General features: G+C 42.5%; 1 protein-coding gene across 1 annotated transcript in view; it reads right to left on the minus strand.

The window, feature by feature from the left end:
* Nucleotides 1-26909, minus strand: part of trps1 (trichorhinophalangeal syndrome I) — a 137903-nt gene that overhangs the window by 71926 nt on the left and 39068 nt on the right. Inside the window, exons 2-7 of the mRNA XM_070547454.1 lie at nucleotides 12641-13303; nucleotides 9628-9743; nucleotides 4107-4704; nucleotides 3819-4033; nucleotides 3213-3396; nucleotides 2898-3135 (exon numbers count right to left, since the gene is read on the minus strand). Of these exons, the coding sequence (XP_070403555.1) occupies nucleotides 2898-3135; nucleotides 3213-3396; nucleotides 3819-4033; nucleotides 4107-4704; nucleotides 9628-9743; nucleotides 12641-13303 (2014 nt within the window). The remainder of the gene's footprint in view (nucleotides 1-2897; nucleotides 3136-3212; nucleotides 3397-3818; nucleotides 4034-4106; nucleotides 4705-9627; nucleotides 9744-12640; nucleotides 13304-26909) is intronic.

Genomic DNA, 26909 nt, shown 5'->3' on the forward strand with positions numbered 1-26909 from the left:
CATTCACTGCCAGCCGTTTCCTGATCAGAAAAGCCCTTCGCTGCCAGCGTTTCTCAGCATTTTTACAGTTTTTTTTAAGAGTCACAGAAAGTTGCACGCTAGAATGATGTTGACGCCAAAATAAACAAAACAAAGCGGAGACTCACCTCTTACATCAGGAAGATTTTGCGCGTTTCAAGCGTTATCCGTTCTTTCATAATCCGTTGCTGAATTGTCATCGTCAGAAACTTTTACGGTTCGCGCCTCACTTTTTTTTTACAGCAGCGGCCCAAAACGATCTCCTAACACGTAGATTTTCTGCTTGCTGATCACGTGACGTGTGACGTACGCGGATGAAGATCGGCTTTAGAGCTGGGATGTTTGTTCTCGAGGTGCGGGGGCTCGTTCCGACGCCAACACAGTAAAAACATCCTAATGACGGCTTCAACTCATTCACTGCCAATGATGACTAAACACCTATGAAAAATACCATTTTCCTTGTTGGTACATATTTGTACAGAAAACACCTAATTTAAGATTGTTAACACACTCCACTGTAATTATACAATGAAATGTCTCTGAACAAAAACCCCATACAGGGGTAAGCGTGTTTCTGTGATGAAAGTTATTACAGATCGATGGGATTCTTTCACATGGTGACATTTTTCTCCATTACAACCCTGGTCCTTTGTTCTGAGCTCTCCATAATTAAATCCTGAATTTTGTTGTCTAAAAACTTTGGAATCCTTTTAGCTTTTGATTGATTTTACTGGTACTATGGAACTTTCTGGCTTTATTTCACTTTTATTTCATCTGAGCTCCGAGACTCACAGCTTAGATTTCGTTGAGGATGCGACTGGGCTGTTAAAATCCCCGTCTGACTCTGCGTAGTCGCCCGCTTTTCCTTCTTGCCTTCTTATCCTCCCTTTCAGTGTTTTTCCTCCTCAAGTCTAATGATTCTTTCGTCCCTGTTTTATGTTTTCGCCCTCAGATAATGTCCTTTTTTTAAAGTCATTCACATATTTGTGCTCATGCTAGGGTACTTTTGTCAATCCAATGTTCAAAGGGAGAAAGGTTTGACTTTTAAATCTGCAATCCAGAGTAGTAAAATGACGTTTAGATCAACCCTTATTTTTCCACATGTATATTGTGACTCCCATGATGAAAGCTTTCAAATTATTTTCTAATCTGCAGAATTAGACTGCTGGATTATCCAGATGCATGTTCACGGTGTGAGAAGGGGCTGGCTACACTGAAAGCTGACATAAATTAGGGACTGAAGTGAATTAAGACTGCCAGATAAAATGAAGCTAATTTGCATTTGGACTCGATACACCAAGCCCGCGAAGCTCATTGCTGCATTGAGATTTCTGACTCAACTTTACCTCCATTAGAGATGAGTTTAAAAAGTAAACAGCCGTCATGTTGCAATCTTTATGTGAGACTCTGCTTACTGATTTTAAACAGGGTATCTGCAGGTTTAAGGGAGCCAAATTTAAGACTTTTTAAGACCTTTTTTAAGGCCACTTTGACCAAATTTAAGCTATTTTTAAAATTAAATTTAAGCTATAATTTCCAGCTATTGCCTGGAAACGGTGCTAACCACGTCATGAACGTGGGATTAACCATCCAGTTACCATTAAACTTGCACTTCCCCATGGCGCAAGCTCCCACTAGCTTAACCAGCTAATGTGCTCATCTAAAAATAGCCCCCTTTCACAACCAACTGAATGTGTACGGTTCCGCTTACACCAACCATCATACACAAAAAATGAACACCAACTAGAAACTCACAAAAATTTTATAGAAATAAAATAATCTTGATTATTGGGTCTTTGTTAATTTAAGAACTTTGGAAACTGTATTTAAGGATTATTTGTCATTTTTAAGGATTTTTAAGGCCTTAAATTTGGAAAAGCAAATTTAAGACTTTTTAAGGAGCCGCGGATACCCTGATTAGAGATGAGTTTAAAAAGTAAACAGCCGTCATGTTGCAATCTTTATGTGAGACTCTGCTTACTGATTTTAAAGGAAAGGACCTTGTAAGTCTCACCTACTTTGGAGTTGGGTCCATTTTAACCAGGATGTTGAAGAAAAAAACGGCTCATCTAAATGGACCCCACCAACGTTTATGCAAAAATGATTTTATTATCCGCTAATCAGAGATCGATGTATTTTTATTGGTTTACATATAATAACCAAACATTAACAACTGAATGTTCACTAAATGCTTAGAAAACAAAGAATGCAGGATGCTACTGAAGGGTTTTATCCACTCAAAAACATGGAAGTCATATTTAAAGTGGTTTGGGTCTCTAAATGTTCATTCACTCATTTTCTTAACCACTTTTCCTCACTAGGGTCACAGGAAGCTGGTACCTAATGCCAGCAGTCATCAGGTGGGAGACATCTCCAGTCCATCACAGGGACACAGAAAGACAAACGTTCACACTCACCCACACCTAGGGGACGATTTAGAGTCTCCAAATGTCCTAACATGGATGTTTTTAGTCTGTGAGAGGAAACCGGAGAACCCAGAGAAAATCCACACAAGCTGACGCCACTCACTAAGACCGTAGCTGGGATTCAAACCAACAACCTGCCTGTGCTGCCAACTCACGTCCGTGCCAGCATTCTCTTCGATGTTTGGCGTCTAAATTTTCCACATTTCCTGGATCATGAAGTCTAAAAAATAGCAATATCACTTAAAAAATAAAATTAAAAAAATTTCAAGCTCCTAGTTTTTCATTATTTAAACACAAACTTTAAGAAAAACACAACTTCTCTGGGTTAAGTTTGTCATATGTGAGGCAGTAGTTTTTTGTTGTTGTTGATTCGATCATAAAAAAAACTAAATAAAGTCAAACAAGATTTTCTATTAAAAAAGCATTTACAGAATTTTAAAACTTTGTGCTCACCTGTAGTGTCTAAAAAGATCTTCTTCCACCTCCGTCATGAAGTTACACTTTGTACATGAGTGCTGTCTCTCCCCTGCTCCTCTGCCTCCCTCTTTGCCTCCCCCAACGTCCTCCTCGGCCTTGACTCGAGGGGCAGCCCCCTTCAGGTTGATCAGGGTGTGACAGCTCTCGTAGTGTTGCAGCAAAACGTCGATGTCGGAGGTTGCAAATGCGCACTGGTCGCACAAGTGGGTGACGCCTGGAGGAGCATGAGCAATCAGGATCAGGAACAGAAGGAATGGACCGGAAAAGCAGCCGAGGCTCAGCTTTAAGTACCTTGTGAGACAACAGGATGTGAAGGGTTGGAGGGGTGAAAGGTCGAACCAGAAATCACACCGGGGTCGCCTCTCGGGTTAGGAGAGGTCACGCTCGGTGAGGTGGTGGGTTTGGAGTCCTGCTGGGGGAACTTTGAGCAGCATTTAGGGCAGGTGGACCTCCGACAAGCAAACGGGTGGGACACCTATCGGGACCAACGAGACGAGCTTAGTGAAACATCTGCTTCTGTGTTCGGATGCTTTAGTGATTAGTGGAAAACGGGGGGGGGGGCTATACGACAAATTTGAAGCACATCAAAAAAGGGGAAGTCCCAGAATAATTGTGCATTATTAATAAAACCCTAAAATATTAACAATTGTTTTATTTATTTGTTTTTGCATTTTTAGCAGCTGCAACAGCGCTGTTTGGCAGCTGGCAAAAAGGAGGGCAGGGAGTGTGCTTGGGTAGATTAGGAGAAGCAAGGGAATTTTAACCAAGCAGTAAATTGGGACAATTAACTTCACAATCGTTCATTTATTCTAATTTTATTTTCATTGCTGTGAGTATTTTCCCAACTAATTACCAAGAAAGCACCCAAACAACATTTCACATGGGAACGAATCTCACCTCCCCCAGGTGTTTCTGTGGCTGACAGAGGCCCTGAGGACAGTACGCACAATGCTGGATGCAGCAACGGTGGATGGAGTGGTTGTGCTGGTAGTGCAGCAGCAACGGAGCTACGATGATCACATCGGCACTGTGCGCCATGGAGTAACGGAAATCACACAGCTGACAGTTATAGCTGGTGACGACTGCTTCAGGGTCGCTGCTGTTTGAGTCTCCTGGAAACAGGAAAGTTAGTGGAAATGTAACAACGGGCAGATTGGTTGGTGGTGTCCATTCGAGTCATGCTACCTTGGCTGCTGGTGAATGGGTTGGACTGGTCTTTACGCTGTCTGGATGCCACATGCTCTCCTCCATTTCTTCTCACGCCTTTATCCGTCTCCCTTTCCATTCCAACAAGAGCCAAACTGTTGGGGCTTATAGCGCCACCTGCACCCGACCTGTGTCTTTGTTCATAGTGCTCCAAAAGCTTTGATGAACCGCCCGACCCCTCGCAACTCCAGCTACAGAATTTACACCAGTAATGGGCCTGAACAGCTCCTCGGCCAGCTTCACCCGCCCAACCCGATGACTCTGAACCCGCCCTGACCGGGATGAAGTACCCAACCAAGGAGTTGTCTTCAGCTCGCACTGCCACCCGGTCGGCCATGTCCAAGGTTTGACTTCTTCCCTGCGACTGGCTGTCGTGTAAGTCATTAACAGCAAGCAGTGGAGTGGAGGGTGGACTTTTGACTTTGTTGGGGTGCGAGGACAGGAAGTGCTGTTCAAGTTCCAAGGAGTTACTGCCCATGTAGGTAAAGTTACAGAATTTGCAGCGGAAGTACTTAGTGTTCCCTTGGCAATCGGAAGTTTTGCGACCAATTCCTATTAGAGTGCCGCCCAACGTCACCTGGTTTAAGAATGGGAAAAAACAACATAAAATGTGTCAAAGATTAGAAGACATAAAAAAATATGAACATTTATTAGGTTTTTAGAAAACTCTTGGAGTTGCTGAAAGGATTTTCTTTAAAGAGCAAGTCACCCCCTACCAGAGTCTTACTCCACTCCCACTTCATGTTTGAAAAATGCAAAAAATGCCATTGCCTGGCAGACCGGGAGGGCGGAGCTACTAACAAACACACACACACACACACACACACACACACACACAGGCTCACAACAGCATTGTGACATCATGATGTACCAGTTTACATCATGGCATACCTCTTAGCCAATAGCGGCGGCAGATTTAAATTCAAATACAGTGCAGAGTTTTTACCTGACAACGGTGCAACACTGACAGTTTTAGGCTGAAAATTTAAATTTTAACTAAAATACACTGAAGTGCCAGATTACTGACTACACGTGTCTGCAGCACGATTAGACACTCGTTTATTTAGTTTATCAGCAAAAAAAAGTAGATTTGGGGGTGACTTGCTCTTTAAGACTAATTAGTTGAGATTAGATATTTTCTCAGCATATTTCCAAATTTCAATCCTTCATACCAATTCCCAAATTAAAAAAAAAAAAAAATACTTGGATACTTTTTCATTAATAGGCAACGTATCAATGGGGAAAATAACTCAAAACACTTAAAATGAGGGTTCGAATTACGGTGGAGCTAAGGGGAGCCCGGCACACTCGAAAGGGTCCAACAGGTGTTTAAAGTGCTATACAAATAAAGTTGGTATGGCATGGGCTAGGCAATACTACATTTGTCAGAATACAGGTGAGACGATACGATTTAGCGTGACACTAAAAGCTAGACGATATTTGCAATTTTTATGAATTTTATTAGACATAGAGGACAGACACTTCCAATTCGCAAGAATTCGTTTAACCAGAGTAAAGTTGGTAAACTGCTGCCACCTAGCAGCTGGAGTTTGAAATGCACCCAAAAACAAAAATATATGTTTTCATGTAAATCTGATTTTAAAAATGATATACCACTTTAAGGATCAATTCATCATCATAACAAAAATTGCAATTTTTCAGTGCATTTTGTTATCTTACATCCCTAATTTGTATATATTTTACTCCAAGTGGCAATTGTGTAATTTGTTTGTTGTTTACTTGTCAAACCATGTTTGGAAAATATTTACAATGTAGATATATACCTATCGTAATAAAAATATGGTAAATAACACTAAATATAAGAATGATAGTATAAAATCTACAAGGAGACTGTGGGGTGAAGCTAAAAGAGCCGCTTTACTCTGCCCAGCCCATTAGTAGACCCAAACTTTAATCGTTTAACTGAGCAGAAATGAATATGGTGGGATCAAAGATGCAAAGGACAAATAGAACTAACTGAGGCAAAGTGTTTAAATCCAGAAACAGAAAGAAAGATAAGAGAGATGAATGAAAAGATTATTGAGTAGTTACGGAAAAGATTAAATAAAGCCTGAAAAGTGAGGGGAAAAAAACAAGTCAAAACAGTGAAAACGGAGACAAAAAGAGTAATAAGAGGCACACAGAGAGAAAATCCAGTTAAATATGTCTGACAGCAGTTTTATTAGACTCCCTAACAGTCGATTAGAACTACAGCTTCCCTGTCTGCTTCTTTCAATACCGTCTCCCCTTTCCACCTTCATCTCTATCTGTCTCTTACTCCTTTTTTTCTATCATTCCCTGTGCACTTTTTTTTTTTCAGGATTTCATTGGTTGACAGGGATTTGTGTCTTAGCTAATGACAACATGGAATTTTCCGAACGTGGGCAGGAGGGAGTAAAACTGAGTGAAAGATGGAGAGAATAGAGATCCCTTTCATTCAAAGTTTTTTTATAGATATAAACTTTCACTTTTTTCTTCGTGATGACGATTTAAGCCCACTGGATTTTCCTTTTTCAGACTCGGTATGTCTGCGAGTATCCTTTCAACTCATGCACATGAGTTTCTCGCAGACTGCTGCTTTAAATCAAACTCCTTGACCTCTCCTCTCAACGTTTCAGTAAACTATCCCATTTGCGTGTTTTTTTAATGCACAACTTTAGTTTGCAAATTTCTCATCCTTGACTCAGACACTTATAAGCTGAAGTAGTCTCTGTGTACATAACAGGCAAATTATTAATCATAATGTGGAGGTTGTTAAAATGCATCTTTAATGATAGAAAAACATAATTAAAGGTCAAAAAGTTACTTTGGTTTCCCTTCAAGGTTTTCAGATAACTAGATAACCAACAGTTTTTATTCTCATCGCTGTTTGAATGTGGGACTACTTTCTTTTGAGCGTAATGACAAAGTAGTAAAGCGGCTCTCACGTGATCGTTTTAGACCAATGCCATGCTCGCATTTAGTAAACAGGAAGCCAACATAGCGGTGTACTTGGAGTTGGAAAATAGCAGCAATTATGATTTTATTACTTTAGAAACTCCGAAATTAAGGAACAAAAATTATTTTTATGGAAACGTGTTTGATGTCATTCGGGACTAGTTTTTGTCTAAATATATTTAAATAAAAAATGCTCCTACTAGTTAGTGTTTCCAAGTCTGTGTGCATTTTGAAGTTCCCATGCTTCAACAGCTCTTCTTTCACCATTTAAATGAATTATCCCCGTTTATCCTGTTCCCATCAACTCTTGCTGCTGGCTCATAACTGCATGGCTGTGCAGCTTCCGTATTTAACATGAACGTATGTTCGAATTCAGAATCTGGAGCTTCGTGCTGCTGCAGCAAATCTTTTTTTATTTCTGAGTCAGGAACGTTTTCGTTCAGAATCGCCACTTCTTGATTCCAGCAAGAGGCACTGCTATTAGATGGATGCGCTAGGAGGGCATAGTTGGAACAGTAATAGCACCTTTTCTTTTCAAATATCTTCTTTTTGTAAGATGAAAATATAAAGTTTAGACCTTATAAGGGCTCCAACATTTGTTTAGATGCCCTTAACATTATACTTTTGAGAACAAAAAGATGTGTTGGTTTTTGAAGAAGGGCAGCAAAGAAGCAAAGTCTATCTGAGATTAAACATCAGGGAACAGTTTTATTCAATGTACTCCTCGTCCAACTTTAACTGCCACTTTATTTTGAGCTTTAAACAGTTTGTACCAATTGTGAACAAACAAAGTGACCAATGTAAACACAATACCTGTGTCTTGAGATGTGAAGTTATTTAAAAAATATTGGCCTGAAATTCAGGGTCTGACTTTTCGACATAACACTGCTAATGATATTGATAAAACTATCTTCATAAGCTTAGAGAAAACTTAACCCTAATTTTAAAAGTGTAGTAGCAATAATAGTAGTAGTGGTGGTGGTAGTAGTAGATCAAAACAGTGACATTGGTGTGCAACTCAATTAGAAAGTTGATACTAAAAGGTCGAAATAAAGTACTAAACCTTGGGTTAGTCTATAAATAGATTAACGGCTTTTTGTACCCCCCCAAAAAAAGTATACATTAATAAAGGCCTGACCACAAACTGGGTTTGCTAATTTGCCTGTGGTTAAAGACAATCTTTTTTTCTAACATGTTACATTGTTTTATGTCTCGTCCCTGACCAAGTAAAATTTAATTGAAATCTGCAAAGGTATGACTTGGCAGAAATACAAATCAACCGGAAGCGTGAAAGATTTCTAGGATTGGACTGCTAAGAACAAGGATATAGTCATTTTCTCTGATGAATATCTCTTCTGATTATTTGGGACATACAGTGAGTCCTGCATCCAGCTAGATCATAAAAAAGGAATGGTAACTAGACATCATCCAAGAGGAACTCCGCAACCACCCAAGAGCAGTTTGGTGATGGCCAAAGGCATTTACAACATGACTAAACAACATGACATGAGATTTGTATCATGACTAAATGGCAAAATTGTGTCCCGGAAAGTCACCAGACTCATCATAATAAGAACTTGTCAATCCTCAGGAGGAAGGCAGACAGACAAAAATGTGGGAATTCTAAGATTTGATTTTACAAGCACGGACTGCCACCAGTCAGGATTTGGCCTTGGGTGTACAGCAAGTACGGCAGCATTTGAAAAAAAGCAAGAGTGAACTAACAGGACAAATATATTAATGTTAGCGGAGAAAAGTTACAGAGAAAACACTATTCCAGGTACAAACTTAGAAGAAAACAAACTGTTAATGTTTTTTGCTAAAGTAGATTTACCGGTAAACGGTATTCACAGGAAGTCTACAAAGATCTGTGTGCGGTTTCAAGAAAATATATTTTAGAAGTTTTTGTTGACGGTTTGCATGGTTATTATTTGCCAGCACAGCAAATCAAAGTTAAGTGTTTTTCTCCTGCCCAAGTGTACAGCTGTTGATTTCCATGATTAGGACCCCTCTGATTTTAAACGCGGCAGAAAACAACAAAAATCAACATTTTTAAACTACAAATGACAGACGACCATACGAGTGAAAATTACTGCAACTTTTTAATGTCCAACATTTCCATTATTATCCTATATTGGATTTTTTTTTAGAAATGCTATTCCTTCTAGTTTCCCCCATACAATCCTTATGAAATTAAAAATTTGCAAAGCGCAAATTTGCATTTGATGCGTCTTTGTGTGTGTGAGGGATTGAGGAAGCAGATGATGTGTATGTGCAGACACGTAAAAGCCCATCTGCCAGGTGTCCCACCTGTCTGTCTGTGTCAATCCATCTGTCAGTCTATAAAATTTTACAACGCTCACTATTTAAATAACACACTCCCAATGTAACAAATCGCTGGAGCCAGTAAATAATTTCCCCCGTTGTGAGCCTCACCTCATACATTTATTTCCGTGTTGCTTATAAAGCACAGTTTATAACGAAAACTGATTAAATCAACAAGAAAATCTTCATTATGGACACTCAGACAGGTGATAAAAGTCTCTGCATACGATTTACTCACCTGTACGTCGTATGTGCCATTCATCATAATCGTCCTCTGCTGCTGACTCTGTGCATCGCCTCTGGTTTTCCCCAAGTCTTTGGTTTGACTTCTCTGCCCCTGTCCTTCCAGCAAGTCTGAAACACAAGAAGGGTGGAAACACATAAAGAAGGGTCAAGGTGCTCGGAGCAAAGACAAGCTGAGGACAAGTGACATCTGACGGGAAGGAAATCGCTCAGATCAAACAACCAGTAAACTGTGTTTGCAGCTAATCTGGAGCTTGTTGACTTATTGTTTCTATGATAAAAGTACAAACATCATTTTAAAAAGGCACCTCATGGCCTTGCATGTGAACAGAAGCATAGAAACACTATACAAAGTCCCAGTAGGATTTCTGCAGCCCAGTGAACCAAGAGTCCATAAAGCAGCAATCCAGAGTTTATCTCTCGTCAAGAATTACGTATGACTCGTTAGAAATTCGTAACAGAGATAGTCTGACCATGTACTGGGATAATGCAGGCAATACGTCAACATTTTTTTGGGCTAATTCCGCCCCCGTCCTGTAGTGCCCCGTGCAATTTGAAATGAACGCCGTTCAGCATTAGCCAAAAGCAGAGGGTGCGCAAGCGTTGGAGGACTTTCCTAAGCCGGGCGTACACTGTGCGACTTTTTCACTCGCAGCGTTCAGCTTCAGCTCAAACTGTACGACTTCCTCGCAGAGCAGATCTCACGAGTCATGTGCTCACACTGTACGACCCAGTTCTCGGATGCGACCTGACTGCTCACACTGTACGTCTGGTAGCAACACGTCGGCCCTAAAAATGTGCTAAAAATAGCAGTTTTTACACAACACGTCAGACTTTGTCGTGTTTTGCCTGTTGTCCTTCGGGAGTGCTGCAGGACACACAGGGATTTATGGGGGTTGGATGAGGAAAACGAAATAAAGTAAATCTGTGTTTTGTGATCAGTTTAATTTGACATGAACACAACAAACACGCTTTCTTGACAATCTTTGTGAGTAAAAAAAACGCGTAGAAACAAAAACGAACAGCGTGTGTGATTAGGGAAATAGCGAGCGACCGGCGTTGATGCAGGATTGCGCATGCGCCGTGAGCGGTTCCGATACTTTTTGGGTCGCAGCTGCTCGCAGCGCCGCTTCAACAGTGCGATACCCTCACGAGGGACGAGCGAAATATTAAACACACCAGAAGTCCGTGCGACCTCACGACTGCTGATCGGCAGCTGGTCACGTGGTGTTAATCGCCTCTCGTAACCCCCGTACACTACACGACCGCTCGGCGCAAAACTCGCCCCGATGTCGTGGATTCTCGCACAACTGGAAAATCGGCTCAAAAAAGTGAAAAAGTCGCACAGTGTACGCCCGGCTTTGGACTGATGACGAACTGGCGACTCCTTTAATGAACAAATAAGCCTTTGAAATCTCTAAATTTATAACAGCATATTGTGAGAATATTTTCTCCCTCTTTTGGCCGGTTACAAATGTGCATTCGTGAATGAGACGCGTTGCTTCCAGCCGTAACCACGGAAGCACGGAGACGGGCTTACGGTGTAATGCTTTTTTATGTCTCTAGATGGAGCCATTGGAGAAGTAACTCCAGATCATACCTGAATCGTGATGTGTCTCATTTCATGAAACTTTGAGCACCTTTGAATTACAGAAGACAGGATAGAAATTAAGGATGCAACTCCCTCACATTTAGTAGCGATAAGTCTGCAGGACAAAAATCTGACACCTAGCATTTAGTCGTACTTCTCCTAAAGAGCAGAAATTGTTCTTTATCTCACTGAACTCCAAAAGTAATGTGAGCTTAGTTTTTGTTAAGTTATTTTAAAAAAATAAAATATACAACCCCAATTGTTGCTGGAGTACATACTGACCACTTTCCACACTGCTACTTTCTTCTACCACAACTCTTCAGTTGCATTATTTCCTGTTACTTCAGCTGTTAAATTAATGTGTTTTTTTCTTCTCCAGAGAAACTCCTCCAGGTCTGACTTTCTGCTGAGCACTCATACCTTCCTGGAGGGAGCCATCAGCTGGAATACTACTGCCATCCAGTGAACATTCTCCCTATCCTGAAATTAACCTTCTCCTTTCCTTAAAAGTGTGCTTAACTTGTTTAATCAATACATTTGTAGTGGTCTCTTGTAGCAATGAATGCTTTGTAAGTTGTATTCTCGGGTAAAAAGCTCAGGAGCGCCTGTTTCAGGAACGTTAAGTGAGTCACGGCAGAGCAGAGATTCAGACAAAAGGATCTGAATTCTTATTTCCTGATATTTGGACATCTCGCCTCGGACTGGCCAACAGCAATGCAACTCTACCACTGACTTGCAATATGGATGTTCTATCTTCACAAATAACACAAGTCTGGAGGAGTTCTGCCGTTCTGCTAATGCTAATTGTTAGCTTCTACTAGCCAAACCGTGCTCTGCGGTTTCCTGGATGCTAAAACAAAAAACAGCCTTCCCCGTCGCGAGTCAACATGGGTGAATCCATGAATGTTAAGTGACAGCGTGACGTAGAGCTCTCAGGATTTTCTAATCCTAGAGTTTCACCGTCTATTTTCTATCAGAAGCTAAAGCAGGAGATAGATGTAGGAGACTATTTTTCATGTTCGGCCTGCAGGAAAAACTCAGTGACAGATTAAAATCAGAAATAACAGAAAGCACTACTACTAGTGAACCCATTTCTTTTTTTGTGCATCTGTTCTGTCGTCTCAAACCCGGAGCTGGTCGTGAAAAACTGCTTCTCAGGTTCTGCTGGAGGTTTCTTCCTGTTAAAGGGGAGTTTTCCTCTCTATTGTCACTACATGCTTGCTTGGTATTGGGACTGCTTTAAAGTCAATGACAAAACAGGTCAGTGACTCGATGCAATCTGCTGGGTTTCCTTGCATAAAAAACTAATCGGAATAATAAACTGAACTCAGTGACTAAGTAGTGCATCTGGAATGCGTGGCTATGAATGTGTGTGGATGAGACATTCTGATGGAGAAAAGCTTTAGGTGGTTTCTACCCAGGTTGGTGTGTTGGGGAGCCATGTTGTGAAGGGCCAGGATCTGCGTGTCGAGCGCCGCGTCCTGCCTCGTGCGGTTGTGCAGACCCAGGTGATACTTCCTAAAGTGCTTCACCAGGTCGGTGGGGTCGTTGCCGTAGTAACCGTAACCACACACATTGCACTTGAAGTCCTGGAGTTTTGGAGAGGGGCTGGATGATAGAGGAGGGGTGTCGTTTGTTGACTTCCCCTTTCCTTCCCGTCTTGGAAGGAGTTGGGGGCCTGAGGAGAGTGGAGGGGTGAGGTGGGTCGCCTCCCCTCTGTCTCTCAGCCTCCTCTCTCCCTCCTCGCCATCATCTGGCTCGGACTCGGGTCTCTCAGCTTGTCTTGCCCTCCCCCCTTCGGGCCTCCCCCCTCTCTCCTCGTTACTGTAGCGATCGCTGGCAGATGAAGGGGAGGCGAAAGAGGAGACGCTCTCTGCCTCCTCCTCCTCCTCTTCATCTCCTAGGATCCGTTCCGAGGACTCCGGTTCGGATGGTCGGTTTATTCTATCGGCCTCCGCTCCAACTCTCTCCTCCTCCTCTCCTTCCTCTTCTTCCTCTCCTGTTGGCTTCTTCCCCTCTTCTTCCTCCTCCTCCTCACCTCCCACACTCCGGATAGGGGGATTCTTCTTCCTCACCATCTCTACAAACACAACAAGGATGGAAAATTCTAATTAACAGATATTCAGTTAAGCATAAATGAGGAAAGTATTTGACAAAATGTCAAAAAGGTCAATAAAAATAATAACAATAATAAAACACCATGTTTTGTATATAATGTTCACAGATTAACTTTAATTCAATTTACGAACGTCTGTGAAAGCTCAAATCTGACGACCCTCAACCACAAACCTCTTCAAAGCAAAGCAGACAACAAATGAGAAAAGATCTCAGCTGAGAGAGGTTTTCCGGGGGGGGGGTTGAGATGGATGTCGTATCTCAAACATGTTGGGTGATTTCTTTTAATCGTTATGGAAACCATCCATGAGAATCTCCGGCACGTGACCACATCTAAAACAAAAACCATATCAGAGAGACTCGAGCCGGCGAGGGCGAGGAGGGTGAGGCGCAGGGAGGCATGGGAGGGAGGCAGAAGAGGGGAGCGCACGATCCAACACACACAACCACATCAAGCCAAACACCGCGTATCAGAGAGATGGATGAGCGAGGCCGTAGACGCCGATTTATCCCCTTCAGCGCTCCGAATTCTTCTTCCCCGCATCTTTCTCTGGTTGCCTTTCATTCCTTTACGAGCTCGTCTCTTCCCGTTTCTCCTTCTCGGCCTCCAGTCTTTTCTTGTGTTCCACTTTTCTCCCTCCTTTCTCTTTTATCAGCTGTCTACCCTCTTCGATTCTCACTTTTTTACTATTTAAGCTAACGTCATCAATAGCATTTTTCCTTCTGTTCTTATTTCCTGTTTTGTTCTCCAACACCCCCCCACCCCCACCCCTTTCCCCCTTCATTCCTTATAATCACTTTACAGAGCCATCAAACAACAACCCATGTGTTTTATGTTAAACCAGAATCTCCCTTTTGTTCCGAGAGAGAACAATTGTGGTCGCGCGCTTCACAACAGTCGTGACAGAGACATTCTGCGTGGGTTTATCTGCGAGAGTTTGCGTGTTTATTTGTGGTCGCCCGCTTCGTATTCAGCTGTAAACACGTTAAACCCGATGGCTCATCATATGTCTGTGTTTTTTATTGTAAACATGCTACAAAAAAACAAAAAGGCGCCCGATAGACGCCGAAACTGATCACTTTTAGATCAACGCAATGTGACAGGAGGCAGAAAAAGATGGTGAATGTGTGTCTTTGAGGGAATAATGCATATTTGATGATCCATCTGGAGGAGAAACGGCGTGTGCAGAAATACGAGCGTCTCTCTGGAAAATGCCTATTGTTATTTACTGATAGCAACAGTTGAAGCTCCAGACAATCAGACACACACTTCTGCTGAAGAGGAGTTCAGGAAAGGCTGTTGGATGCAGATGGAAGATTTTTAGCATGATTATTTTGAAAAAAAAAAAAAAAATCCTCGAAGTAAAGAAAATGTGTTTAAAATACACAAACGTGCTCACATGCACAAATAGTAAAGTCAGAGGCATTTCTTTGTTTAGTTGCATCATTTTCGCCACAGTCATTATTAATAATCAAATTTTTAACAGGAGCATTCATAATGTTACACATAGAATACAATTACAACATAATAAATGCACAAATATGTAGTTCTAGTCTGCAGGACGAAAACAAGATGCATCCAGCATTCAGTCGGTTGCTTTATTAAATGGAGATCAATGATCTGGCCTACGAGTAGTTTTACTGGAGTGCAGCTTTCATGGTTGTATTTTTAGATATGGCTTTTATTTGTTTTTAATTATTCAATTTCTTTTTGTCTTTTAACTTTGATTCTGTATTTTATTTTATATTTTTATGCCTTTTAGCAGATTTTAATTCCTGTGTCGTTTTCAGCTCTTTGGGCCAAGTTGATGATCTTCAAATATGATTAGCTCGATTTTATTTACTTTTGTTTCATTTAAACTATTCAAGCTGGGGTTTCGCACAGGGCTCTAATTTTGAAGAGCTTTTAGAGGAAGTTGTGTTTCATTTTGGTTCAACTGAAGCTGTCAGGATGGTAAATGTCCTGCATTTGTAGAGCGCCTTCTAGGGTTCTACAACCGCCCAAGGCTCTTCACAACACACACACACACACACACACACACACACACACACGGTGATGAGCTACAATGTAGCCACAGCTGCCCTAGGAAGCTAGGCTGCCGGAAGCGAGGCTGCCGACCACTGGCACCACCAGTCCCTCCGACCACCACCAACCAGCAAAGTTTGAACCTTCCAGTTACCGGACAACCCACTCTTGCTCCTGAGACACCGCTGCCCTAAAACTACTAAAAGTGGTGTCCAGAATCCAGGTAGGGCTGGACGATATAGAAAAAAAGGCTCATAGATATATGTTAAGTGCAGACTTAACCATCTTAGGCCATTACTTTATCAGGGTTTCCCCCATAAAATGAGTTAAGCCCGGCGGCTTCGGCCGGTAGCGCTCCGTCCCGCAGGGCTCCTCTGTGGGGGTGGGGGGTGGGGGGTGGGGGCACTGTTGTTTTGCATCAGCTGATGGAGGGCTCTAGTTTCGTTGCACCGTTCGTGTCAGCGGACACGGTGGAGTCGGGGAGGGGGGCGGGGCATGACGCTTAGCCTGGCGGGTGGGCAAGCAAAGCCTGGCGGGCTGCTAGGCTTATAAAGCGCTGGGGGAAACCCGGACTTTATGATAAAACTAGTTAGTTGCATTACCAGACCACCGTTGTTTGTTTTTGTCAGACTTGTAAGAATGAAAATTTTGCCACACTGGTGAAGTAATGCGACCTCTTTTTGGGACAAGTTCTTCCACCTCTCCTTGCTGCAACACCTAGTTTAGCTCACACTGCTGTCTGGTCAGGTTTGAGAGGAGAGGGCTTGGTGACGGAGTATGCATGGATCTGTGTTTGAATGTTGGGTGTAAGCAATGACTAGTATGATGCCACCCAATAGGTTATAACAGAAAAAGGAAACTTGTTGAAGTTTTTATTGATCCATTTCATTTCTATTGAACCACATGCATATTGATTGATATTTATCGTTATTGAATTATTGTCCAGCCCTAATTCAGGGGTAGCCTTCTTGTGAGGACCCGGTCTACTTGGTCCATGTAGGTCGGGTCCTACATTGACCAATCAGACCAGACTGCTTTTACCTCAGCTTAGGTCCTGTTGCCTAGCAACCATGACGGATTGTACCAAAAGTTAAAACTGAACTTAGTGGGAATAGATCTACGAAGATCTTATGGGACCCGTCCTGCCAACTAGTATATTTAGTATTATTTTTGACTACAGATATTTCAAGAACCATGAAAATCTATAAGTCCAACAACAACACTCTTTACTTTGTACTGCTGACATTTAAAACTGTAACCCTCCCCCGCTTCATCCGCCATTACGACCAGAGCAAAAATCCCTGTTCAGTCCAAAAAGACGCCCCTGGATTTAGACGCAGCCACAGACTTGAACTCAACACATTCATACCTACGACAGTTTAACGGCAAAAGGAACTTCATGAGTAAAACTAGTAACTTTTTTATTCTGTGGATAACAGCATGTGAAAACGTTAGCTAACGAAGCATTAGCTGCAACGCATCAAGCAGATACAGACAACTCCGTAGATCCCCATCTCCATCATGTCAGGGACTTTCTTTCATTACATTGTGCAGACAGAGAAACTTTTAAAAGTGTTCCTTCAAAACTTAAAAGATATATTAAAAAATTAAGGTTTTGCAGATTTGATACCTCTGGAGGCTTTAAAATCCCGAGTGATCTCTCACCGCTGTTCTTCGACATCTGGGACCCTCGTCTCCTCAACAATCAAAAGCTCGCTGTAGCTTTTAAATATCGACATTGTACAAGCATCAAGTAGGACCACAGTAATCATTAAAACCTGCATGTGTCTCTTATTTTATGTAATATAACAAGAATAATTTAGGGGATTGCAAAATCTTCCATATTTTCTCTCTCTCTCTCTCTCTCTCTCTCTCTCTCTCTCTCTCTCTCTCTCTCTCTCTCTCTCTCTCTCTCTCTCTCTCTCTCTCTCCCTCTCTCCCTCTCTCTCTCTCTCTCTCTCTCTCTCTCTCTCTCTCTCTCTCTCTCTCTCTCTCTCTTAAAATAAAGCAATTTATGTCTGCTAGGACCCACGCCTAGACCAGCCCTGGCACTCGCATCGTGTGTGTGAATGATGATTTCTGACTGGGTGTGGTGAACATCAGATGATTTTCCTCTGCTCCCTGCACTCACTCCCTCTGACACACACACACACACACACACAGTGGAAAACTACAGATCGTTGTGGTGAAGCAGTGAAGCTGAAATCCCGACCTTAGAGCCTCTGACTGACCAAACTGTCTCAGTCCGCCTCGTGTGAGAGCAGCAGTCTTCGAAAGATCAGAAAAGGCAATAAACACATTTATGGTTGTTTCTCTTGTAGCGTGCAATCAATACAACAGTAAACTGGTAACCATATTAGTGTTGCACTTTTTTCCCTGTGACTTTAGTGTTTGTTGTAATGTGCAGCTGCATGAGAGCAGGAAGCTGTGTTCTAGGGGGTTTGGGGGCTCGTGCATCTGTACGCGCTTCCCTCGACGTAGCAGTCCAGCCGTTCTCCGCCTCAGGCTGTGTACACAGATTGGAACCATTACTATCAGCTACAATTAGCTATAAGCCACAACAAAATGCTGCATAACTTCTGCTACTAGCTACAATTAGACCCTGTACACCACAAAAGCCTCAATACCGCATTGGAGACAAATGTGACAGCTAATCATTCCCATCAGCTACAATTAGTCCCAACACTTGGTGAGGGTTTTTATTTGAAATTGGCAATAATTGTCACAGGACGGCTTCTGACTTGTCCAGCACCAGCACAGCAGAAACGATCAAACAGAAAGTGTTATAAATCTTCACTGTGCTATAAATCAATCCTCAAGAGCGTAAAACATTTGGTCGAGTTTAGACTTTTACAGGCAGCAGCTGGTGCTCATCGTTGTATTTTATGGGAGTGACAAGACGCATGATGCGGCCAAGACGTCGGTAGTGGGAACCGCCCATTGGGTTTGAATTTGGCTCTTCAGAAACCCACCTTTGACATGAGTGAGGCTCTGCCCATCTTATACATACAGTCTATGGCCCAATCACAACATTCACTGCGCCCTACGGCTTTGTGTTTAGTGCACTTGGATGAAGTGCACGGTAAGGCTTCAAGTGCGTGGTACACACGTGTGCAAATAATTGCCGAACTGGGGCAGGGAGCATTACACTATCGACCGCAACGCATGCTGGTATGCTGGTCACTGTCCTACTTGTTTAAAAAACCTTTATTAACAACTTACAAACGAACAACCAAACAATTTTTTTTGAAAAAAAAAATTACATTAATTGCTGCTCTGTCTGAAACATTCAGAGCATCAAAGTAATCGTTCAAAATGAACGACTTTCATCTGAAAATACGTACTTTCAAGAAAAGTAATTTGAGCCTTTTCTCCCGCAGCAATGGACTGTGGGTGATACACTTCGTCCAAGTCTGCGTCGATGGGGATCAAGGGTGCAAAAGGGGTGTGATCAACTTCCGTACTTGAGAATCAGGACACCTCAGCCTACGCACTTGCACCCCTGGCCGGGATCGCGCAATTGAAGGGCGCAAGTGTGGAAGTGCGAGTATTGTTACTGGGCTATGGATGCATCTAATCTTATCTTGCCAATGAAAATATTGTACTAACTATGCAATAATACACAAAAGAGAGACCACTGCAGTTTGCACGGAGGATGTTATGGTGATCCGTGCATCAGCCACAGGTTTCAAACCAGCAGAACATTATTCAGGGCAACAGGTTCTTCCTTAAGTTGTGAAGAAGCAGGAATGACTGGAAATGCAAGAAATAAAAAGTCTCAACTAAACATTGAGCTAAGCTATCATTTGCTTCACTTTATGCTAACTCGTCCACTTTGCAACACATTAGAATTTGCAGAACGAGATGCTCTGTGATAATGTTACGGACGCTCCTTTTTCCGGCCACCAGATGGCTCCAGCCTCGCCTGTCTTCTGCCTCCAGATACCCAGCTGTGTGTGATTTCCAATCAGAGCACAGCTGGTAAAAGGATCTCACATGCACGGAGACGAGAAGGTACAGGGAAGTGTGGACACGGAGGTGTCCTCACTACTCTCTTCTCTTCGTGTGCTCGTATTTGATTAGCTTCGTTAGTAAACTCGACCCTTGAACATTCTTTCGGACTCGGGCTTGGTCTGACCGTCACTGCTCATCAGGACTGCTCCCATTTTTTTGTTGAGGATTTTAAGTGGACTATTTCTGTTAGTTTTCCCAGCACCCTTTGGGCTGGCGCTTTCAGTTAGACCCTTTTGTATATAGCTCTTTTGTTTCTTGTATAGCTATTCTCGTTTTATTGTAAACACCTTTAGTCTCTCTGTGTTTGCTTTAGCGACATTACTTTGTTATTATTATCACCTCACACGTTTTCATTACTCCCTCCACCACCATCACTCCTAGCTCTGAGCTGGGGGACGTAATAGATAAGAAATAATCCAATTAATTACACGAGACATATAACTTAATTGGTCTTTTTGTTCTGCCCAGTAAACACAAGTTATGTAGTACCATAAACCTCACAATGAGCCTACCAGTTTGCATCCATTTCTAGAGTTTTGCTCGCTACGCGTGGCTTTCCCTTCGTTGTTAAAAATCCGGCTCCACATTGTGCAGGATCATGGAGTGAAACCAGCTTAGCATTAAAATTCATGTAGCCTAGAAGGAAATCAAAAGAGGTTTTTCTCATTCTGACAATGCTGGATGTCACTAATGAAGAAAAGCAGATTACCTGCACATCTCTACCACTTCACCCAATGACTCTGAGCTAATTCTCCTAAATGCATATTATTGAGTCGGAGTAATGGATGGGTCTGATAGCGACTCTCCACACGCTCCATCTGCCTCCAGATATCGCTGCTCTTCCCCTCCCCGTGGGACTGCTGTAGTTAGTCTCCCGTTCCTTCATAAACTGAGGATTAATGAGCAACATATGAAGAAATAATGCTTCAGGCTTGGTCTAGCTTTTCCTAATGTTTCTTGATTTGTGTCATTCCTTGTTTTCCTCTCAGTTTAGGTCCCTCATCCCTTATTCTTCTATTGTATCAGAGATCATTAAACAGAAAAGCATGTTTTTGGGGGTGGAGGGAAGAAGAGGAGGAGAGGGAGTTACTTTCCCTTTGGTTTGAATAAAAATCTTACATCCGTGAAAGAAATGCAAAGTTTTCAAACAGAATCTTTAGAAAATCCAAAAGAAGTTTGGTTTTGCTAATCGACACAAAAATGCTGTAAAACAATGAGACCATGAGGGAAAATAAGCTACTTTAAAAGCTTTTTTATTGTCTGAAGTGTTTGTTATGAATGTAAAGGGGTGTCTTGAACACCACACACCTCATTTACTTTAAAGTTATAGTGAAACTATATCAAAAATACAATCCTTCATTATTGGCCCAATTTAGAGATGAGGTCAGTTTTATAAATGTTTTTTCTTCGACCTGCAAAATAATGACTGTTGCTTTTAAATTCTGCAACTGGTGGTGTAGCTGCATGGTGCCTTAAGTCACACAATTACAATTTCACATAGTGCAGAGATTTGCATGCACTAAAACGATCCTTGACAATGAATGAAAAATGGGCCATTCCCATCTGTACCGGGTCGGCCTGGACCGGGTAGCGTAGGTTGTTTACATATCTGGGTGGCCTGGTATTTTTCTGGGCCAACCAAGGCTCATTCTCAGCCCTCTTCTTGAGGGGGTCTGCTTCAGGCCGACCAGGGCCAACACACCCACTGCTGACAGCAAATTCACACCTTCCATTAGAGCAAGCCTCTGATTGGTGGGTAGAATCAGCCCACATGGGCTTAAGGCAAGGATGTGTGGAATCAACCGGGCCAGGCTGGGGCCGACTGGGACTACCCGGCCCGGGCCGACCCAGTACAGATGGGAATGGCCCATAAGGGTGGACATGTAGAGATCAGAAAAAAATGGGGAATTTTTTGCCAGTATGGTTCAAATACTCATCAAATGTGGGTGATTTTAATACGGATATAGTGTTAATGTTGCAAGAAATGGTATTTGTTTTAGTCTTTTCACGCTTCGGATTAATAAAACTCTATATTTGTATTTTTTTTAATTACACACTGAAACTTTGAAATTGTGCCTCTCAATAATAATAAACAAATTTGTAGAATGTGCAATTACATTTGTGAACATGACAGGAAATGGCATTATACCATCAAAACACTGAAAGGTGTTACTCTAATAATGCCAGGAGGTAAATTTAAGGTTTTCAGGTGTATTTATATTAGAGTATTCCCTGCACTTCTTCACCAAGCTGGGCTACACGAACACCGCTAGAACACAAATCACGGATAATATCAGCCATAGCAGCGCCACAAAAACCACTAAACTACACACTGCAACGCTCAGTCAGTTGGGGTCTATCAATCCAGTCCTCTCCCGCCACCGCCCCTGCTACCGCTTTCATTACCAGGGGAAACCTACAATGTGTATTATTCACCAAGCAAATTCTTTTCAGATCATCACATTTAACGATTTTCTTTCCAGCCGCAGACATTTTCTCCTGCTCCCAGCATAGACATCCATATAAGGTGACGGTGGTTAGCAGTAGCTTGTTCAAACAGCGGCCGGCTCTGGACTTGATTGGTTATTTTCTCATTTGGTTGAGCCTGTTACATTTGCTGATTGATTCTTTTTTCCGTTCTCCCATCTTTTCCGTTTTCCGATTGGATCTTTATTACTGTAATTTTTTGTCATAGTCTTGTAGACGTCGATCATCAATTAGTTATTACCAGAATCACTAATTTAGGTTTTTGTTTAATTTACAAAAAACATTTTGTTACGAAAAAAAAAATTTCGTAAACAAAATGAACACTTCATTTAATGAAGATGGATGTAAAATGGCCTTTAAAACAATCACTGTCCACATGCAAATAGCTCTTTAGAATTGATCCAACCAAATAGTAAGTGTTCATTCACACTTACAAAGATTCTTCTGGGAAATCACATTTTAAATTACTTTTCCTTATTAGTGTATCTCTGAAACTTTAAATGAACAAAATATTATAAGAAAAAATGTACATTTTGTCCAAATTAGGGTAAGTCTCATGGTTGGCAACAAAGTTTGAATGAGATTAATTAATTACCTTTAAAAAATGGCTTAAAGCATTTGCACAAGTCCTCAAGTGAGTCCTGGGATTTTGAGTCATGGGAATAGCGCTTCTGTGCAAAAAACAAATTCTCACAACAAATTTCCTCTTAAAAATATTTGAATAGCAGGTGTGTGGATTTTTGCAATTCTAAAAATGAGAGACGAGATAAATTTGGCAGGCACAAATAAAGACAATTCATGACAAATAAAATGAAACAAAACTCTTGTCATTATGCTACTGAATAATAAATTTGAACAATACTACTACTAATGCTACTGAACAATAAATTTAACAAGCTATGCAGTAAAAATGGTGGACACATTAAAACAGACTGTGCTTCCCATAGGGAGCCTAAGTCATGCCCATCTACTTCCAGACCACGGGTCCCCAGAAGATCGAAAAAATGAATGCAAGTCAACGGAGCTAAAAACTATTTTCTAATTCCACTTGTTATGTGCCATGGATTTCACATATGATGTCCGTGAATTTTAAAGAAGCATTTTGATACCAAGAACACGCTTATTTTCAAAGGGGGAACGCTATTTTAGGTTTTGTGTGAAAATAAGTCCAGGACTACAAACGTGCTTCACAAAAGTGATGTCATCGAAACAGACATGGAGAAAACTGAGGGAAACTGGCTGTAAATTCAGAAAACTTCAAATCCTTCCCTCAGGAGGAAAGAACCACCATAAATCTGGCAGTGTGTTAAGTAGCAGCTCCGCTAGGGGAGAAGAGATTCTGTGGTGATCACATATGCGACGTGCTGATGTAGTCATGCTAATTACGAAGTTTTACAAGCTAATAAATCTCACAGTACGTGACTGGCGTGGTCAAAACACCCATCATTATTTTTCATTTAAATTGCAGTACAAAATATGTGTGATCCATGGCATAAGTACATGCAGTACAACATATGTGCGATCCATGGCACTTTCCAATTATCGCGCTGCTCTCGGTGGCTGCATGTTGGAGTAGCTCTGTTAACTACATGTAATGGGCCATTCCCATCTGTACCGGGTCGGCCCGGGCCGGGTAGCGTAGGTTGTTTACATATCTGGGTGGCCTGGTATTTTTCCGGGCCAACCAAGGCTCATTCTCAGCCCTCTTCTCGAGGGGGTCTGCTTCAGGCCGACCAGGGCCAACACACCCACTGCTGACAGCAAATTCACACCTTCCATTAGAGCAAGCCTCTGATTGGTGGGTAGAATCAGCCCACATGGGCTTAAGCCAAGGATGTGTGGAATCAACCGGGCCAGGCTGGGGCCGACTGGGACTACTCGGCCCGGGCCGCCCCGGTACAGATGGGAATGGCCCATTAGTTTTGCCTTTTTTGGACATTTTTATTCTACCATCTTAAGAAAAACAATTTTTTTGGACTCCTGACTATTCTGTTTCTGGTGCTGTGAAGCTTAGAGGATTTTTACTGCTATTTTTTCACTTTTTGAACATTTGTTATGATGCGTAACCATGGCAGCAAGCTGGTTTACAATCAGGAACAGCTGATTAACATTGGAAAGGCTGAAATAATACCTCAACTGAAGCCACAAATCCCAAATGAGGTAAAATGTGTGGATGCAGAGCGGGAGCAAAACTGAGACAAAGAAAGAGGAAATTCAAACCATCTCTTCTATCGATCATAATGGGCAATGTGAGATCACTGGCCAACAAGATGGATGCACTCCAAGCCCTTTCAAGGACTCAGCCGGAGTATCAGCAGTGCAGTGTTATGTGTTTCTCTGAGACATGGATGCAGGACCATATCCCCGATTCCAGCGTCTCTCTGCCAGGATTCCTGACTGTACGAGCAGACAGAGACCTGAAGAGGAGTGGGAAAAGAAAAGGAGGTGGAGTGGCAGTGCTTGTCAACAACAGATGGTGCCATCCAGGTCATGTTTCAGTGAAATGTCATCTCTGCAGCCCAGATGTTGAACTCTTGGCAGTAAGTTGTCGCCCATATTATTTGCCAAGAGAGTTCACCAGTGTTGTCTTGGCAACCGTTTATATTCCACCTTCAGCCATTGCTGAAAGTGCATGTGATGCCATCAGTTCCGTTGTCGCTAAGCTACAAACCCAGCACCCCAATGCTTTTGTGGCTATATATGGTGATTTTAATCATGCCTCGCTCTCTGTTACACTTCCAACATTTCAACAGTTTGTCAGCTGCTCCACCAGAGAAAACAAGACATTGGATATGTGTTATGCGAATGTAAAGAATGCATACATGTCCAAAACAAGACCTCCTCTGGGACAATCAGATCACAATCTTGTTTTTCTTTGCTCAGAATACAAACAACTTGTTCAGAGGCAACCTGTGACAAGAAGAACTGTGAGAAAATGGTCACAGGGCGCTGAAGAAGCCCTGCAGGGTTGTTTTGAGACCACAGATTGGATGACTCTCTGTCAAAGATATGAGGAGGACATCAATGCCATGACTGGATGTGTCACTGACTATATAAACTTCTCTGTGGACAACATCATACCCACCAGAACAGTGAGATGCTTCGCTAATAACAAACCCTGGATCAGAAGTGAACTGAAGAATCTGCTAAATGAGGAAAAAAGAGCCTTCAAGAAGGGGGACAGGGAATTATTGAGGAGTATACAGAAGCAACTGAAGATCAAGATCTGAGACAGCAAGGAGGCATACAGGAAGAAGCTGGAGAACAAACTACAGAGGAACAATATCAGAAATGTCTGGTATGGGATGAAGAAGATCACAGGCTTCAAGCAGAGGAAGGATTGCACAGATGGCAGCCTGGACACAGCCAATGAACTGAACAAGTTCTTCAATAGGTTCAGTTCAGGAACAAACCCAGCATCCTCCACGCCTGTCCCCAGCCAATCAGACATCCCATCCTCCTCTGATCCAACATTTTCCTGTCACACGCCAGCTCTTTTGTCCTCTAACGCAGTCATGGACTCTTCTGGTTCTATAAATCTGTCTTCAACCAATTCAGGAGATGCTGCTGCCCCAGTTACCTCCCCCTCCCACCTTTGTGTCTCTAGAAGTCAGGAGAAGAGGCAGCTGGAGAGACTGAACAGGAACAAGGCTGCAGGTCCAGATGGTGTCAGCCCCAGAGTACTGAAGGCCTGTGCAGAGCAGCTCTGTGAGATTCTGCAGCACCTCTTCAACCTCAGTGTGGCCCAGGAGAAGGTTCCAGTCCTGTGGAAGACATCCTGCCTTGTTCCAGTTCCAAAGAAAACTCGCCCATCAGTCAATGGTGACAACAGAGCGGTTGCCCTGACATCCCACATCATGAAGGTCCTGGAGAGACTCCTGTTGGTCCACCTGAATAAGCCAACTAGAACATATCAGGACCCGCTGCAGTTTGCTTATTGCCATGGAGTTGGAGTTGAAGATGCCATCATCCAGCTGCTTCAACCAACCCAATGTCTGGACAAAGCAGGCAGCACTGTGAGGGTCATGTTCTTTGATTTCTCCAGTGCATTTAACACAATTCAGCCTGATGTACTTTGCCAGAAACTCCAGAAGACACAGGTGGGGGCCTCAACTATCGCCTGGATTAAAGACTACCTGACAAACAGACCACAGTTTGAGGCTGAAGAACTGCACATCAAACCAGGTCATCAGTAACATTGGGAGCACCACAGGGGACTGTACTCTCACCATTCCTTTTCACCCTGTACACCTCAGACTTCCAGTACAAATCAGAGACCTGTCATCTACAGAAATACTCAGATGACTCTGCAGTTGTCGGGTGTATCAGAGATGGACAGGAAGCTGAGTACAGAGAGCTGGTGGAGCGCTTTGTGGCATGGTGTGGAAACAATCATCTGACGTTAAACGTGAACAAAACAAAGGAAATGATTTTAGACTTCAGAAGAAACAGGGTGGAGTCAAACACTGTTTCCGTCATGGGAGAAGAAGTGGAGGTGGTTGAGGAATACAAATACCTTGGAGTTCACCTGGACAACAGACTGGACTGGAGAAAGAACAGCGAAGCCGTTTACAAGAAGGGACACAGCAGACTGCACTTCTTGAGGACACTTAGGTCCTTCAATGTCTGTAGCAAGATGCTGCAGATCTTCTACAAGTCTGTTGTTGAGAGTGTAATCTCTTCAGCCATCGTCTGTTGGGGTAGTAGCATCAGAAGCAGGGACCTGAAAAGGCTCAACAGCCTAATAACAAAGGCTGGTGCTGTTCTGGGGACGACTGTGGAACCACTGGAGGAGATAATGCAAAGAGGGATTCTCCAGAGAATCAAGAAAATGATGGACAACCCTGAGCATTCTCTTCACAAGACTGTCCGACAACGGATGAGTGTCTTCAGTCAGAGGCTTCTTCAGTTTCGCTGCAATACTGACCGCTACTGGAGATCCTTCCTGCCAACAGCCATTGTAATATACAATAACTCTTTGAAGACTTGATTATTATTATGATTCTGAGCTGCTACAGCAATCAGTTTCCCTCTGGGATTAATA

This window comes from Nothobranchius furzeri, chromosome 19 (assembly GCF_043380555.1).
Source record: "Nothobranchius furzeri strain GRZ-AD chromosome 19, NfurGRZ-RIMD1, whole genome shotgun sequence".
Classification (NCBI taxonomy): Eukaryota; Metazoa; Chordata; class Actinopteri; order Cyprinodontiformes; family Nothobranchiidae; genus Nothobranchius; species Nothobranchius furzeri.